This window comes from Symphodus melops, assembly GCF_947650265.1.
Source record: "Symphodus melops genome assembly, chromosome: 12".
In the NCBI taxonomy this organism is placed as follows: domain Eukaryota; kingdom Metazoa; phylum Chordata; class Actinopteri; order Labriformes; family Labridae; genus Symphodus; species Symphodus melops.
In genome coordinates this window covers 4,985,403-5,001,958 of record NC_136702.1, presented here as the reverse complement: position 1 = coordinate 5,001,958, position 16,556 = coordinate 4,985,403, and the positions used below count along the sequence as shown (strand labels likewise).

General features: G+C 38.2%; 1 protein-coding gene across 2 annotated transcripts in view; it reads left to right on the top strand.

The window, feature by feature from the left end:
• Nucleotides 1-409: 409 nt before the first annotated feature.
• Nucleotides 410-16,556, top strand: part of itgbl1 (integrin, beta-like 1) — a 42,032-nt gene continuing 25,885 nt past the window's right edge. For both annotated transcript variants that reach the window (XR_013780239.1, XM_079357228.1), the window contains exons 1-3: nucleotides 410-667; nucleotides 5,996-6,198; nucleotides 16,181-16,327. Coding sequence is in view for 1 of the 2 variants with exons in the window: in XM_079357228.1 (XP_079213354.1) it covers nucleotides 576-667; nucleotides 5,996-6,198; nucleotides 16,181-16,327 (442 nt within the window). In the remaining variant the exon portion in view is untranslated. The remainder of the gene's footprint in view (nucleotides 668-5,995; nucleotides 6,199-16,180; nucleotides 16,328-16,556) is intronic.

Below are 16,556 nucleotides of genomic sequence, written 5' to 3'. Positions count from 1 at the left end.
CTTAACATGTAGGTGACTGACTGAAAATGAAGGTGAGACAGAATTTTCAGCATGACGACCAAAGCCCCCTGAGGTAACAGATGGGTGTCACTCAGGCTTTGTCCATGAATAAATATTTATAGTCTGTGATGGTATGATTATTCAATGTTCACAAATTAGGGGTATAGACTAATTTGGTTTCTGCATCAAATGGAAAAATAGAAGCAAACCTCCAGCACCATAGAGACATCATCTGGAAAAAGTTGGGAACAAAACGTCTAAAAAAAAAATCTGTCTGTTTCTAATTACATCTCAAACTGGTGACTTAACTTTTCATTTTGGCAGTTTTCCCTACTGCAGCTCAGGCCCAGAACTTTGTCTGAGAGTCAGGACTAATCAAAGGCACTTGTATGGAGAGGACTGTTGGCCTCTGAAGGGATAGAGCTAGTTCAGGCCCAGCCTGCTGCTCCTTCTCTGCTTCTCTCCTTTTTTCTTTTTCTCTCTCACTCTCTCTTCCTGTCCTGTCTGTTTAAGGGGAGAAAGATTGGGAAAATTCCTTCAAGCTACTTTACTTCAGGTTTCTGTGGGATTTAAACATGCACACTGAGGTTTTGGTACAGTCCATGTTGGTGCCGTTGTTTCTCATTCTGCTCTCTACCGTGGAGTACACTTTGTTACAGTCGGTGAGGTGAGTTGTTTTTTCTTGTTTATTTTTGGGGTAGTGTAGGGAGCAAGGAGGAAGAGGGAGGTGCACTATTTTGCTGACAAAGACGACAGTTGGAGAGAACAATGTGGGAAAGTTTGTGCCTATACATGAAGTCTGCATCTGCAGTTGTTACTTGTGGTTTCTTTACACTTCTTGTCTTGCCAATAAGCCTGCATGCCAAGTCACGGGGAGAAGTCTGCTTTTTCTCCCCAATATTTGTCAAAACATTCAATTTCATCTGCTTTTATTTGCACGTCCCAGCTGAAAGGAATTAGTAGAACTTTATGACAGCTTTTGTGGTCATGAATTTGAAGCTTCACTGACATTTTGGCTGTACTAAGGTTTTTTTTTTTTTTTTGTCATTTCAGAACTTTGCAAAAATAAATTCATGCAAAATCTAGAGGAAAGATATTAGCTGAAAACAATGAAGCATTTATGTGACTGCAACACAGATTTTACGTCATCTTTACAAATGAAACAACCTCAAAGGATTCATTTCCTTTTTTAAGTTTTGAGTTTTATGTTTAAATGAAATCAAGTGTGGGAAAATAACACAGAGTAAGTAAGTGGCACTTTGTAAAATATGGATGTCACAGACTGAATTCTGTTTACCTAGGTCCTTTAAAGGAGCGCCTCAGTCAGCAGGACTGTAAATGTTCCCATATGATTCTAACTTAACTCAGCTGCAGAAGGAGACGGGGTGTTTACTTCAAGCAGGTGCACCGTGGCTGTGCAGTGATTAGATTGTGTATGTTAGAGTGTACAGTGCAAAGCATTTATTTGACAGCAGTGGCAAACCCACGCACACTTTAGCATGGAAAGCTGATAATCCAGCTAATTACGGGGTTTTCAATTGTTTTACCCAATGAATGCAAATGTTTTCTACCTTGTATGTTTACCTGTTGTACGACGCCATCATTAAATCTCACACTGTAAAAAGGTTGGGTGCTAAAAGAGCAAAAATGAAATGTTATGGCCTCTCCTTGTACGGACAACACTCACGGAAAACAACATCCACAATGTCAACATCAATAAGCTTCTGCACCACCTGTTCTCTTAAGACTTTCAATACATAACCTTTTCTCATCTGCTTCCTTATGGGCCGTAAAATTCAGCAGACAAAAGCCCACAGGTACAACAACAGGTTGTGAAGCAATTTTGGCACAGGGGTAAAGATCCAAATTGGCAGTGACATGATGCAATTGGAGCCCATAGAGATTTTAACCCAAACACAAGCATGACCAAAAAAAAGTTCTAAAACTGTCAAAAAGGAGCATCGGTTTAGCTCAGTAGTTCGAGTGTGGGCAGAGGCTATATTCCTTGTCACAGTGGCTGTTGGTTCAAATCTCACCTGAGCCCTGCAATCTCTCTCCTCCTTTACATTAAAGGCGAAATGGGCCATATGATACAGAAATGAATATGAATAAAATACAATCAAAACATCTGTGACATGAGGACTTTGTCATGTCACATGACAAACATCTGTTTTCCATTAAAGTGAATTATTACTATTACTTGTTCCAGCACAAGTTTCAACTTAAAACAGGTATTTTCTCAAATTGGACATGTATATACAGAATAAGAGACTCCAGATTTGTTCCTGTTTGGTCTGAAAATACTTTACTGTCTCCTCCTAAGATATTTTCATTGGAATAGAAGCATGGATTTCCTGCAAATGATTTGCTTTGATAGAGTAATAGAACAAACTTGCATGTTTTAGTTCAGACGCCGGTGAGCTTTTCTCGATGCTGGTTTTGTTTATTGATTTGTTGTTGGATTTAAATTCCATTCCAGGCCTCTACAGCGTGGCATTGACATCAAAAACATCTGCTTCTCCATTCTCACAGAGGCTGTCTGTTCCAATACCAAAGCACACATGGGGCAGACAGTTACTGTGCCATTTTTTCTTGTTTCCCAAGATGGAGAAATGAAATGCATTGAGATTCACTGAGCTGGACATAAAAGTACACCTGTTTTTCTTGGGTAGAAAATAGGTTCCGAGGGAAATCTCTTCTATGGGCTCAAAAAGCCCAGAGTCCCGAAGGAGGCACATCACTGGGGAAGTGACAGGTCGCACAGATGCTTTACTCGAGCTGAAAACGTCTGAGACCACATGATGAAATACAAATGTGTTGTTGAAACATAAGCGCCAGATTTGGAAAAAAAAAAAAAAATAAGGCTGACATACCCAATTCCAGTTTATCATGTGCAGCAGCAGTGGAAAATTTTTGTTTGCCCTTTTTTTTTCTAGACACTTAAACTAACTCAACTGGCAAGAGAAGATGGCCAATCAGATATTTGTGCAGTCACAGAACACACAATGAAATAATGTCCCAATTTGTTCTCTGATTCTGTCAACATGCCTAACTTTATTTTTATCTTTACTAAAAAAAGATAAGCTGCAGTACGCCAATAGCAGATGAGATTAAACATTAATATTGACCCATTATTTCTGAGTAGAGTTAAAAAAGGTATTGACACTTGAATTAAGGATACTCTCCACGAGCGTTGTCTTTACTGTTATCTTTATTGTATTACACTGTCCATACAAAGTCTTATGCTGCTGAGGCTGAGTCAAGAAAAGAACCCTGCAGTCCAAACAGCCCTGACAGCAGCAGAGCTAAAACAGGCTCACAGTAGATGTAACACTTATGATGCAGGGCAGCAGAGGCTGGAGCAGGATGGGGCAGTGTGAATTAGTTGAAGGCAAAGGCAATAGGGTTTCAATATTGGGTGTTTAATGAGCAACAAAGAAGTTAATTTCAATTGACAACCCTCCATAGAGTAAACATTTTTAAAAAGGAGTTTTTGTCCCTTTAAAAACAAGTAAAGTAAAACTTTAAAGCTACTATGGGGAATTTCTTATCTGGTAATGAAACAAATAATAATACCATAATACTGATCCCTCTGTATGACTTCTTCAAACTCATAAGACCATAAGAAACAAATAAGATTATTTCTGCACGCTTAAATTTCATATGCTATCATCCCTTCAATAGGGTAGGTGTCAGGCAGGGTAAGCAAACTGGTGGAAGAGCCTTTTTCCAGCCTTTTTTCTTGATAGACACTTCTTAAACATACAGGGAGAGATCAGTAAAAAGATTTCTTTGTGACAGTTGCTGAAAATCAGATTAAGTGAAAGTCCCTCAAAGGAGCATTATCTGAATTTAAAAAACGTTTTTTTGGAATTAAAATAAATGTGCAATTTTCGACAAATTCTTAGACATGAAATTGTTTTGTTTGTAAGAAGAAAAAAAAGAATATTAATTTCCTCTATGTCTGTTTTGAACTGATGCATCTTGCAACCTGTCTTGTGCTATATTAAACATGTGTATTGGCCAGTCTCAATCTGGACATCTTTAAGATATGCAAACAAAACTTTGCCTTTATTTTTAATTTTTCAATCATTTATTTTACTTCCACAACATTTGTTAGTGGCTTTGTTCTCAATGTTTTATTTTAAAACAATGCGAAGCTGTGCAACTAAACCTTAACCTATAAACTGATTGCACTTTTTAAAAAAAAGGTTTCTTATATTATTTAATTCCAGACCCAATTGGGTTATACTTGCTCTCAAGAGGTCAAGAGGTCAATACTTCTTAGTCATGTTGTTCAAAGAATGAATTATGGCTCACTCAAGTATGGAGGAAGTTAACAAAGGAGTGTGATGAAGCCAGTCAAAGCTTTCAGTGGGTGAAACATGTGTAAAGTAAAACTTGAATAACCTCCAAATGACACATAGATCACTCACATTCTGAACATATTACACAGGGAGTGCTGGGTACTGTACACCCATTGATTGTTTGAAATATGTCTACTGTTTCCAAACTGGACAGTCTGAGAGGGCAGGAATAGAACAAGAATGTCAGACAGCATCCAAATGAAACAAATCACACAGAGAGATCCCAAAGAGGAAAGACGGAGCTCAGAAACAGCTGCTTGGGCGTGAGCTCAAGGAAAAGGCAACTGAGGTATTTCTAAAATTTGATTTATTCATTTAATCCCTTCAATTTATTAATTTTTTGATTCCTTATTTGTGATTTTTATCTTTATATGACCCAAAATGACTGGCTGCAAGTTGAAATCCTTGCATTTCTTCCCACTAGTAGTTCAGGAAGATCCAGTAAAATACCAACAAATTGCATCGAAGTTAAGGTTTGGTTACTGAAAGATTAGTGAAGGAAAATTGTTCACATCATCCCAATTAGCCTAACACGCCTCAAAAATAAACACTATGTTTCAGTACATTATGAGTCCAAAAACATCCATACAACAGCATAGACAGGTGGTCAATACATCCTGATACTACCATGTATATATTATTGGCTTATTGGTTCAAATGGCATTACTTCAGTTGGAAGAAGTGGGGAAGTCTACTTGAGCAGTCAGTTGGAGTTGATGTATCTGTCAAACATACAAACAACCAGCATCTGGAAGAGGGTTGTTTATCTATGTGAAATAAATACTGAACATGACAGAATACATGATGATACCCAACCAATTGTTACAACCAATATAATGACACTGGAAGTAAGAGGGGCTGGGTTAAACAACACCCAGAAAGAAGACTGTTAACAATTTACTGTGTGTCTTGGTAAACCCTCAAAAAATCAGACATCAACTTCCAGTTTTGGGGCAGACGGATCCTTAAGGCCAACGTCTGCCAGATCGTCTTTTTATCATGCTTACAGTATAATGTGTAGTCTGACCTTGGCAATGGTGACAAAACAAACATATGCTTGCACTTTATTAAACCCTAGTCATGATATTTTTACTGAACGTATCCATGTGGGTTTCTTCTGAGTCTCTGAAGGCCCTTGTATGAAAATAAACCGGCCTAACAAATCCATTCCCACGGTTTAGAAATCCTGGAGCAGCAAATTTAAATGATTTATTTGAACTGGAAATTGCTTATTTTTTCATTAATTACCAGATTAAAAAATTGGCAGTATTTTTAAAGTCTTAAGATAAACGTTATTATTGCCAACTTGCATCGCCCTGCCAACTGGGGGTAATGGTAAACACCAAGCTCATCATATATAGAAGCTTTGGACTACAGAAAAAACTGTCTCTTAAGGTGTATGAAATAATGAATGGATTTTCTTATACTACCAATATCATACATAACAAACAACCTGATTGCGTTATATTTGATGTTTAAAGGTAGACGTGTGTTCAACATCTGGGCAAAACTGTTTCCACTCACGTGGTCTTTGTATTGAAAACAGACACAGATGGCAGTACATTTGACCCTTGACTTTTAGAAGTTTTCAAAGCTGCGTTACAACTGACCTTCTCTCTTTTTCCCAGCCAGGTGGGTGGTGAGTGTCGGCTGTCCGCGGAGTCATCCCTCCGCCGCTGCCGGACACCTGATGGCAAAATCTGCAGTGGGCGGGGCCGCTGTGACTGCGGCGTCTGCATCTGCGAAGCAAGGGATCCAGGAAAGTTCTTTGGACCACGTTGCGAGTGCCATGACTGGTTGTGTGCCACATATATTGGGAAAACTTGCAATGGTGCGTAGATTTATAAGTGTGATACAAAGAACAGATGTTGATGGTTGCTGGAGTATGTTTGTATTATTGGACTACTTTCCTAGAAAAGCTTTTTGTCATGTTTCATCAGACTCTGAAGTAGTGCAAATGGCTCCAAGCGTTTACTACTTGATATTGTTGTTAGGGAAGGGTCAGTAAATGATGCAGGAGAGCTCCTCACTGTGGGCAATACATTATGAGTTTGGCAAAAGGCCTCAGATGTTTACCATCTGTTTCAGACAGGTATTCAGAGAAAAAAAAAAAGCTTAAGAGTCCTCCACAATCCTGCTATTTGTATTGAGGCTTTTAATATCTTTTCGTTTGATGTGATTTCATATACTAAAAGACGTGTATTGGAGTGTATTTGGAGCATTTTGGTACCACTGTGTGTCTCTCTTTGTTGCCAAATCAGAGGTGTGCATTTTGTCTTTGAAAGCAAACATCACCTTGGCAACACTTGAAAGGGATTTTGTTGGTTATAGACAGCTGGTTTGTTCACATCAGTTACCAAGGCATTAGCTTTTGTTGGGAGGCTTTGAACTTTTGTATGAATATTTTTACAAGTTGTAAAAGAGAACACTTGAGAGTGCATCCACACTCAATAACAAGTTGCCTCCTGAGATACTCTCCACTTTGCACATTAATTTTCCAACATGAAAGTAGAGTTCACTGACCAGCATATTACAAAGGAGCTATTTCTCTCTTTTTTTCTATTTTTGAAGAGAAAAAAAAAGAGCTAGATTAGTCTGTTGGTCTGTGCTTGGCATACTCCGAAGTCTAACTTTTGAAGTGTTTCCCTGTTGTACACACTTTTCAGAATAAACACACCAAACACACTGAGTCACTTTCTTTCCTGACAAATTCCTACATTTTTAGATCTGATCTTAAACATTGGCTGCAAAAAGTGTCTAACAGTAAGTACAGTGTTTGCCAACATACTATAACAAATAACAAATCACTTTTAAAGATGAAGCAAATAAGCAATACTGCAACATGAAACTGTCAAATTTGTGATGTCACATTTTACTAGAAGGCCCCTCTGCCTCTGTGTTCTATATGTTGACATGTGGGAGGCAGTTCTCATGACTTAAACTGCAGCCAATCAGTAGGAGGAGCTCTGAATCTTTTGGCTTCACATCCAGAGAGGTGTTGTTTTGTCCATTTTGTTTTAAGGAATTATTGTGATGCAGGGAAACTATCATTTGATCTTGAAGCTCCCCTAAGCTTTACGTTTTCAGAGCCAAAATGTTGTTATATCTCACTACATTCATTTTCAGTAGAAGCAGCCATCTATTGTTAGCTTAAAGCTACATAAATACATAATGTGCTACCTGACTGCATACAAAAACCCAACCTTTGCAGATAAAATTAGCGACTATCAATTGGAACAATTTTCGTAGCTAAGGAGCCAGACGTCCCCCCAAGGGGCCACTTGAAAGCACAACAGAGGTAAAACAACAGTGAATGTTGGCTTCTGTTTATCAGGTTGAGTTGAACAGTACTCCAAAATGAATGTTAATGTTTTGCTACATTTCTATTTGAGTAAATGGAGGTTTAAATTAAAAAAAAACTTCTGCTATAATACATTGACATTAACACATTTGGAGTTTAAGAGGCTAACTTCAAGATATGTATTGTAAAAAAAAAAAAAACTTCTTAGAATAGTGCATTGAATTTTAATTTCACCACAAACTACAGCCTAAAATATGACTGTATATTTCAATCATCACAATTATTACAAAGTAATATATTATTACAGTGTGATTGTATGAGCTTGAATTAGTTAAAAATATGTTTGTCGAGACTTGACATACAAAAAGATAAGTCTTTGCAGAAGTAATGAGAAAGACTGCCAACGTTATGTTAATGTAAAGAAAAAAGAACCTCCGTCTTTGTGTTCGCTGTCCCCTGCAGCCACCAAGCTATGAGTGTCAGGATTTAATGGAGATATGTGTGCATCCAGAACAGGCCTAATGGAGATATGCATGCACGTGTGTGTGTGTGTGTGTGTGTGTGTGTGTGTGTGTGTGTGTGTGTGTGTGTGCATGTGAGGGGTGGAGTGATTTATTTGGGCAGACAAGTTGGCTGCTGTGAAGACCTCATTATGGTTCAGCAGTCTGGAGCGAGAAGGCCCTGTTCAGCCTGATAATAGGGTTTCACTCACTGGAACACAGGCTGCAAAATGGAACCGAGACATATAAGAAGAAGGATGGGTTTTAACACCCAGAAACACACTGTACACAGACACACACAGCCAGGATCAGGCTCCTTCTCAGGAGCTACACCCGTTCACACATACTGTACTGCCATATGTCTGTGTGCATAAAAGGCCCAGCAACATATTCAAAGCATATTGAGAAAAAATACCCCCCTATACTCTCCCCCCAGGTTACTCAGCAGCCCATGCAGGATGCACGCTCAGCTGTCTGAGATCTGCAGCCAATTTCTCTCCCCGCGGCTCGCTTATCTCTGCCTCTCACAACTGCCCACTGATAAGATCCGATAGATTTTTTCTCCTCGGGGATAAACTGTGTGTTTATCTTTTCCAAAAACATTAGCTTTCCTGGCATGGAGATGGTCTTATAGCTTAAATGGCATTCATCGGGCAAGCATGGACTAATTCAGGCCTTTTAAATAAGAGCAACAAGTCAAGCTGGATGGAGAAGCTGGGCATATTTTGATGGCATAAAAACCTATGTAGAAAATGTGTTTTTCAAATTGTCAAAATAAGACCCTCACATGTTTACACACTGATGGCAGTGGCTGGGATGTAAAGTGCCTATCAGCATGAACTAATCCTATTCATACACATTCACATGCCACTGGCTATGCCATCTGAGGCTTTTTTGAGTTTGGTGTCTTGCCCAAGGAACCTTTGACATGTTAACTGCAGAAGTTGGGATCAAACTGTCAACATTTTGGGCACTGTAGATTTGGGCACTCAATTTAAAAATAAAGGAAGTATCACCCATTCGTTCTGCCAATTCATTACCCAAGTTTAGTGTTTTCTGCCGCCATGTTGGTTTTCTTCAGCCAGAGGTGGAAATATTCGGATTAGAGGCTGGTGCTGTAAAGAAGCAAGAGATCCACAAACACTAAGTTATCAAATATAAACACATTTAAAATTCATAAACTTGCATTATTTGTAGCTTATGAATTTTCCACAAAATAAGAGGAGAGCTAAGAGGAGTTGTTTATTTATCGGATCAAAAAAGCAAACAAAGCTCACTTTGCGAAATCTCCTAAAGGCCCCAATAACACAAACATGATGGGGAGGTTAAGTTCAGTGACTGAATTGTTTGTGTTGATGTCTGGCTGAAAATGAGGGTATGCACTTACAGTGACCATGCCTCTAATTATTCAGAACTCAAGGCTAAATGCAATTAAAAGGGATGACTCACTCAAACTTTATCACCCATACTGTTTAGAGTAGAAAAAACGAAACAGTTGAAACAGTTGTTTGTTCAAGACTGTAAACACTTTTATTTCTACTGTTAAAAAGGTTGGTTTTAATGAGGGCACCAGCCTCAAGTGGCCACTAAAGGAACTACTTGTCATTGCACTTCTGAATAAGCCTCATGTACTATCACAAGGAGTAAAAATAAAAACAGAGAAAACATCTTGTTCTTGTTTGTAGGGATTTTTTATGATCTTTTAGTTTATCCTGCAGTCAAGATATTGAAGTCTATAAATGTGTTCTGCCCAGGGATTGTACATAAGCATATTAGGTTTTCTAATTTGTCTCATTGGGGATCCTTGAGATAGCCACTATCTCAATTAAATCCCCATCTAAACAAAAGAGAGAAGAATTCTACAAAAAAAAATATATGGAGGGCCTACTTTGTTTTTATTGTCAGGAAATTCAAACCTGCATATTTTAATTCTCACTAATCCACATGGTCACACTAGTGAACAGTATGTGTAAATGATGTGTTATAAAAACCCTCCAGTGAAAAGCTTTGAAAAGTCAAAGATCAGGCTGATCTAAAGTTGAAGGAAAATGTGATTCAGTTTCTTTCCCCCATAGAGCACGGATGTTGTCACTCTTTACTTGATTTTTATCTTACCTTGTTTCATTTAAACCGTCATGTTTTGTGTGTTTGTCTACCTGTTAGAGTGTATGTATGTGCAAGGTTGTGTGCATGTATTCTTGCCTTGTCATGTGTCCTGATCATATTTTAATTGCTTTTTAATGTATTCTTACATTCTCTTGTGAAGTTTGTTTTCATGCCCGCTGTAAAGCACTTTGGTACCAACCTTGTTTGTTCTATAAATACATTTGCCCTTGACATGTTTTTGCTCCCTTTGATACATCCCATATAGAGCACAGGCATGTTGACCAGGGCTAACATCTGGCCACCAACTGTGCAAAAACTCCCCGTCATTTCACTCAGCTTGTTTCATTTCACTGTTCCTTTTTCTCTTCCTCTGTTCCAGTTTAGAGTGTTTGGGGTTTTAACTGAGCAGTTAACTCCGATCTTGAATAGGCCTATTTAAAGGAAAATTCAAATCAAGCTGCAAAAGTTTTTTTTAACATTTTGGTCATCACTCCACTGTTGACAAAGATAAGGGTCAACGTGGCAGTGTTTCCATTCTCTCTTTCACAGCTGTCGCTCTTTTTCCTTCTCACTGATGAGCCCTCCCTCTCCCTGTCATTTTTTTTGTCGCTCTCTCTCTCTCTCTAAACTGAGCCAAATGTTTTTCTCTGTGTTCAGAGAATATGCGATTTATGGTTTTTCCATTGTCAGAATCACAGAGGGTGGCCGGGGGCTCTGCACGAATAGAATTGTCCCAATGAAAACACTCTTGTAATTACAACACTTGTTAATAATTACTGCTTCAATAGTGAACAGCATTAGACTATTATACCAAGACTGAAGCTCTTGGAAAGCAATCATCTTTGAGTTTAATCTTCTTTGGGACATTATAATTCATTTAGCTAAATTTTCTTTCATCAAATAATTTTAAATAACATTTACTGTAATTAGAGTTGTTCTGATTCGGGTACCATTATTACAAATCTGCGCCTGAAACGTGGGATCCGCGACTGAGAAGTCCCTGCATCCTTTCGACTCTGTAATTCATAATTTTCACGTGACGACACACAAAGTAATAGAAACCTCTGGTGGAGCAAGCAAAGTATCCTACTGCTGTATGAGGCAGGTAGGTTGCTAGTCTTCGTTACTCACTACATGTTTTGACCAGCCATATGTCATAATCGTTCAGAGAAAGGGACAGTTGATATAAAAATCACTGACATGAAGTTCTGGTAATGACTTTGCTAAGTTATGACTGACTGTTTAACTATACAGAAAAATCTAAACTCAGGACAGGCTTTGTGTCAAGATGTCTTACTAAAAACTAAAACTAACTTCCCAAGAGCCACTGTGGATTGAGGCAGAAGGCCAAGTATTTGTATGCTCCAGAATAATCTGTAACTTTATGATTCTGGCAGACTTTATTATGTTATATTTATTACGTGTCCTTTCCTCCCTCCCTAAGAAGCAGCCAAGAAAAAAAGCCATTCCCCCTGATGGTTGTTGTTATCTGGGAAGCGTACATTTTAGCCTTCTTTCTTCCACTTTCTCTCGCCCAGGCTATTTTTATTTCGAGAGCCTCTATTCTTTTCCTGGCTTGGCCCCGCGGGCTCTTTGCCCCCTTAACAGAGCCATAGAGGATCCCACCCAAGGGGTTTTCATGTCAGCAGTACATAGGAAGTCAGCTTGTCCATTGCTGTTTCAAATCAAACTCTTCCAAATGCGCTTTCAGCCAGAATGACATAAAGCTATGAAGTTGCTTCCAAAATGTACAATAATAGACAGAGGATATGAACAGTCAACATGAAATTAAAAACTCCCTAATCCTAGACATCTATCAAATCCAACTAATATGTTTGATGCAGAATTTATGTTGATTTACAAAAGAAAAAATAAATAAAAAATAGAGACACAGTGGAATGCAGTCCTTAAGCCATTACAGCCCATTATGAATCTATTTTTTTGGTTCCCAGTACATAATATTTTGATGTGCTCTCTTCTTTGATATTCTGAGCTTTGTGAGGCAGTGTGCCTGAGTGGTGAGTCACCTAATGATTCCAGCGTGGGCTGCAAGTATAAAAAAGCTACTCAAGTCTGTCCAAGTTTACTAGTAAAAAGCTGTTTTGATTAGGACCCTTTACAGCTCCCGATGACTTCATGGAATCAGGACAAGTGTTTTTCTATAGCTATACAGTGTTTGGAAGGCTAGTTTCCATCAGAAAGAACTCTGTGAAATAGTAGAATCTAGTTTCACCAAAATCAGAGACTAACTCTATATTTATTTATTTGTCTGCACATTATTTAGCTTTTCTTGTACAGTCAGTGGGCTGGGTTGTCAAAAACACAGCATTCTGGTGGCTTCCATCATAATGTAGTTTGACACATTACATTCTGACTGTCCTTTTAATGCAGACATTTCTGGACTTTGTATTAACTTAACATTACACAAATATGAACTCATAGCAATTTGGGTTTATTTATGCATGTAGATAGACAACGCTACACTAATCACTTACAGCCCACAGCCCACGACTGGGTATATTTTTAGATGATGATGTCACCAAAATTGACAACTGAATGCCTGGATAGAGAGGTATATAAGACAGGAAGGAAGACAAAGTGGACGAGTTATTACCTGAGACAGGTGTCTCCTACATATTTTCCATAGAACATGAGCTGATGTTCAGCCGTTTCACGCTCCATAACCCACGGGGAGCAGGAAGCAAGCAGGAATAATTACCCGCTGAAATGAGTCTCATGTTATGGAGAATATGATCTGAACAAAATAAGTGGGGGAAATGTCCTTTATAGGAGAACAATTAAGTGGAAATAATAAATAAGCATAGAGACCATCTCTGGGGGTTTATTTACATTATATGCATTATTTTATTTATGACTGCCATTACAGTGTTGCTTATAATTGAAAATGCATCAAATACTCAGAATAGTCTCAAAACTGCTGAAAATAAAAGTGATACAAATGATCTAATCATAAGGAGGAAATTGCTTTTGGTTTCATGTAATCATCTAGTAATTGCAACAAAAAAAACAGCATTTTTTATGCTCCACATTTTTTGTATTTGCTAAAAGTATATACGTGTTTAAAATCAGGAAGAAAATACATCCTGCAACATAGATTCTAAATTATGAAAGTTGCCACCATTAGGTCACCCTTTCTAATGTCAACTGCCTTTATAAGCCTCAATTTTTGCATTTTGGCCGCTGCAAAGATGGAACAACGGGTTGGCTATGCATGCTAAAGTGGTTTTACAGTCTGTTTCCATATTAATAAACAGGCCAATTAACTACTTCACCATTATCTTTCCCACAGAATTAAATGTTGTTGTTTTTTTCTGATGAAAATATGTCTTGAGATTTTGTTATTTAAATTACTTAGCAGGTAGGAAAAACCTAGCTGACGAGCTGCTAGTTGCTAGATCATATCTCCGTTCAGAGCGCTAGCAGCAGTGTACAGCACAAACAGATGAAATAAAAGAACTGGTCACTTCCACAATTGTTTTCTACAATTCATTAAGCATAGACTTTTAACCAAAGTGATGTAAAGTACAACTCAAGCAAGAAAACAGAAAGCAGGAAACAACAGTTACTGCAAATGAACAGCTTTAAGTTTAAAGACAAGTACTGACAGGGAGTGCACAAAGTTCTAAAATCCATCAAAACTATTCTAAATAATCTCATTGTTATTATCAAATAAAACCAACATCAATATCATCATCACCATCCTCATCAAAATCAAGTGTGCAGGTGTTCATGAAAGAGCTGGGTCTTTAATTTATTAAAGATTAATGGTTTGTCATCTTTTACACGAGGAGAACAGTCTATGGGAGAAGCAAACAACAATCCCCATGCACAGATACCTGCTAATGCTAACAAATACAGTGAATAGTACAATGTTAAATTTTCACTTACCTAAAAGACTGAAACTCAGACAATTGGGTGGCCTTGCAAAAAAAGACTTGTAATTTCATGAAAAAAACCCCCCCCCAAAGGTAACATAAAACAAAAATTGATGAAGTTAAGTGACTCAGATTAGCTTAGATAACTGCTAGCAAGCATCTAAAATTGCAAGTTTAAGTATCGTACCTGAAGGAGATTGACTCTCTTTTGGAACCGGCCTCATGTGGGGTCTTAAGGAAATGCAGTTTTTGACACTTCTCAGGTGCTTCCTATTCTAAACATGAAACTATCTGCATTAGCCACCATCCTCATTAGCAGCTAATCATGGTAATGCAACATCATTTGTTATTACTGCTATTGAGGGTGACAGAGATCTATGCAACCTCTCTTTCTGACCCTTATTGGATGTGTCTGCATGGTTGGACACACTAGGTAAGATAATGTGTACAGCAGCGTGTAGGAAGCACTTTTACACCCTCAAGCCACTGAATTACTGTTCAGGAAACACCAAGAAAGATAAACTGTCCACAGACAGGAACCTTCCCACACATAAACTCTCCCCTAGCAGACAAAGAGGGCCGTTTTATGTGTCAGAGTGATTGCCAAGCAGAGATTAATGGGGGCTCGTGGGAGGTAGTGACTTTGTAATATTTGGCTGAATTACGTTGAAAGGACTTTGTTGTAACTCGATTTAACAGCTAATGTCTGGTTGTTCCCTCCTGCAAAACTAAATGTACAATCGAAAAAGAAATGTCAACAACTACAACCAGATTTCAGTAAACAGACCTCTTTGGGTCTGTTTACTGTGTAGAATACACAAACAAAATAACTGTAATAGCAATATCATGGTTACAAATATCCAGATCTAATCTAAATGATTTATTTACTATTTTACAATTGGGATAATAAGAATCTGCAACAAATGGGAAAACCCATTCTTAACATCTTGAGAGATGCAGTACGAGACATAGTCAGGATGGAAAGTAATAGCCTAGAGTAGTGGTTCCCAAAGTAGGGAGCCCCCGGGAGGTTGTGCATCACCAAGCAGAGAGTCGTAACTTGCCTTAATAAAGAACAAATACAATTCTCAAATCATATACAATTCTGTATTTTACCCATTTAGTGTTGTTCGTCTTTAGTGTTACCAAAGTGTGGATAGGCCTCATAGTACGTGTTTGTGTATGTGCTTTTCAGTTTCTGGAACCCTCATTTGGGGGGCTTGCAAGGTGAACAGTTTGGGAACTATTCTTCATATTTACAAATAATTATCAAATTTACATTGAAATATGTTTCTTCCCTTAAGAATTTTTAATTTGTCTCAGAGTCACAAGCACTTTTTCTTCTTATCCTTATACCTGATACCGTGATGTCCTCTACGACGTTTGGATAATGAGGAGGGACAGGGGACCTTCCTGTAGTTAATGACTGATGGATAGCCCTTGAAATGAACACCACATTTACATGATGAACGTGTCAGGGCAATGATTGAGAGTGACATACAAGGCCTCTCGCTGCTAAATGCAATGGGAGCAACATTTATAATAACTTGTCAACAGCTTTCATTTGCATCATATGATTCCCCCTGTTTTCATAATACTCACAACGGCCATCAGAGTGAAGAAAAATAGTGTTGTCAATCTGTTTGAAGGTCCTCAACACAGAAAATAAGGTTGTGATCACACTGACTGATTGTAGCTCTGAACAGAAGGGTTGCAAATTTAGCTTAAACAATGATTTACAGTATGACTCTTTGTTTTGCCTTTTGCTTTCTAGATGTATATTTGTGCATCTTAACGTACATTTCTTATCTTTTACATCTGTTAAAACAGAGTCCCCTGGAAGCATAAAGTTCCTAGGAGCCTAATGAATCTCATAAACATAATTCCTGAGCTTTCCGAATATTGCTCTACCATCATATCCATTTAGGATTACATCTATGTGTCTCCTTGTGTTTGTAGAGCGATTCGAGACACAGTAAACTGCATGCGGTGTGTTTTGTTTCCCTTCAGACCGCGGTTACTGTGACTGTGGGATGTGTGAGTGTGATGACGGCTGGTCCGGAGATGCCTGCCAGTTCCAGGAGGAGTGTAACCTACCCAAAAAGAAGAGCAAAGAGCTCTGCAAAAACCCTCAGGGGGTGGTATGCTCCAACAGAGGTAGTCGGCTGTGACCGAAAAAAAACAACAAAAAAAAGACCACACACACGCAAACCTATGTGACACACTGTGTTTCAAATAGCAAGAAAAACACATTAGAAAAACTGCAACATGCAAACCAAAGGCAGTAAAAATGCAATTTACAAATATACATAAACACACAACATTTACACAAGAAATTCAACATGAAACTGAGTGTATATATCTACAAATATATTATCCAACAAAT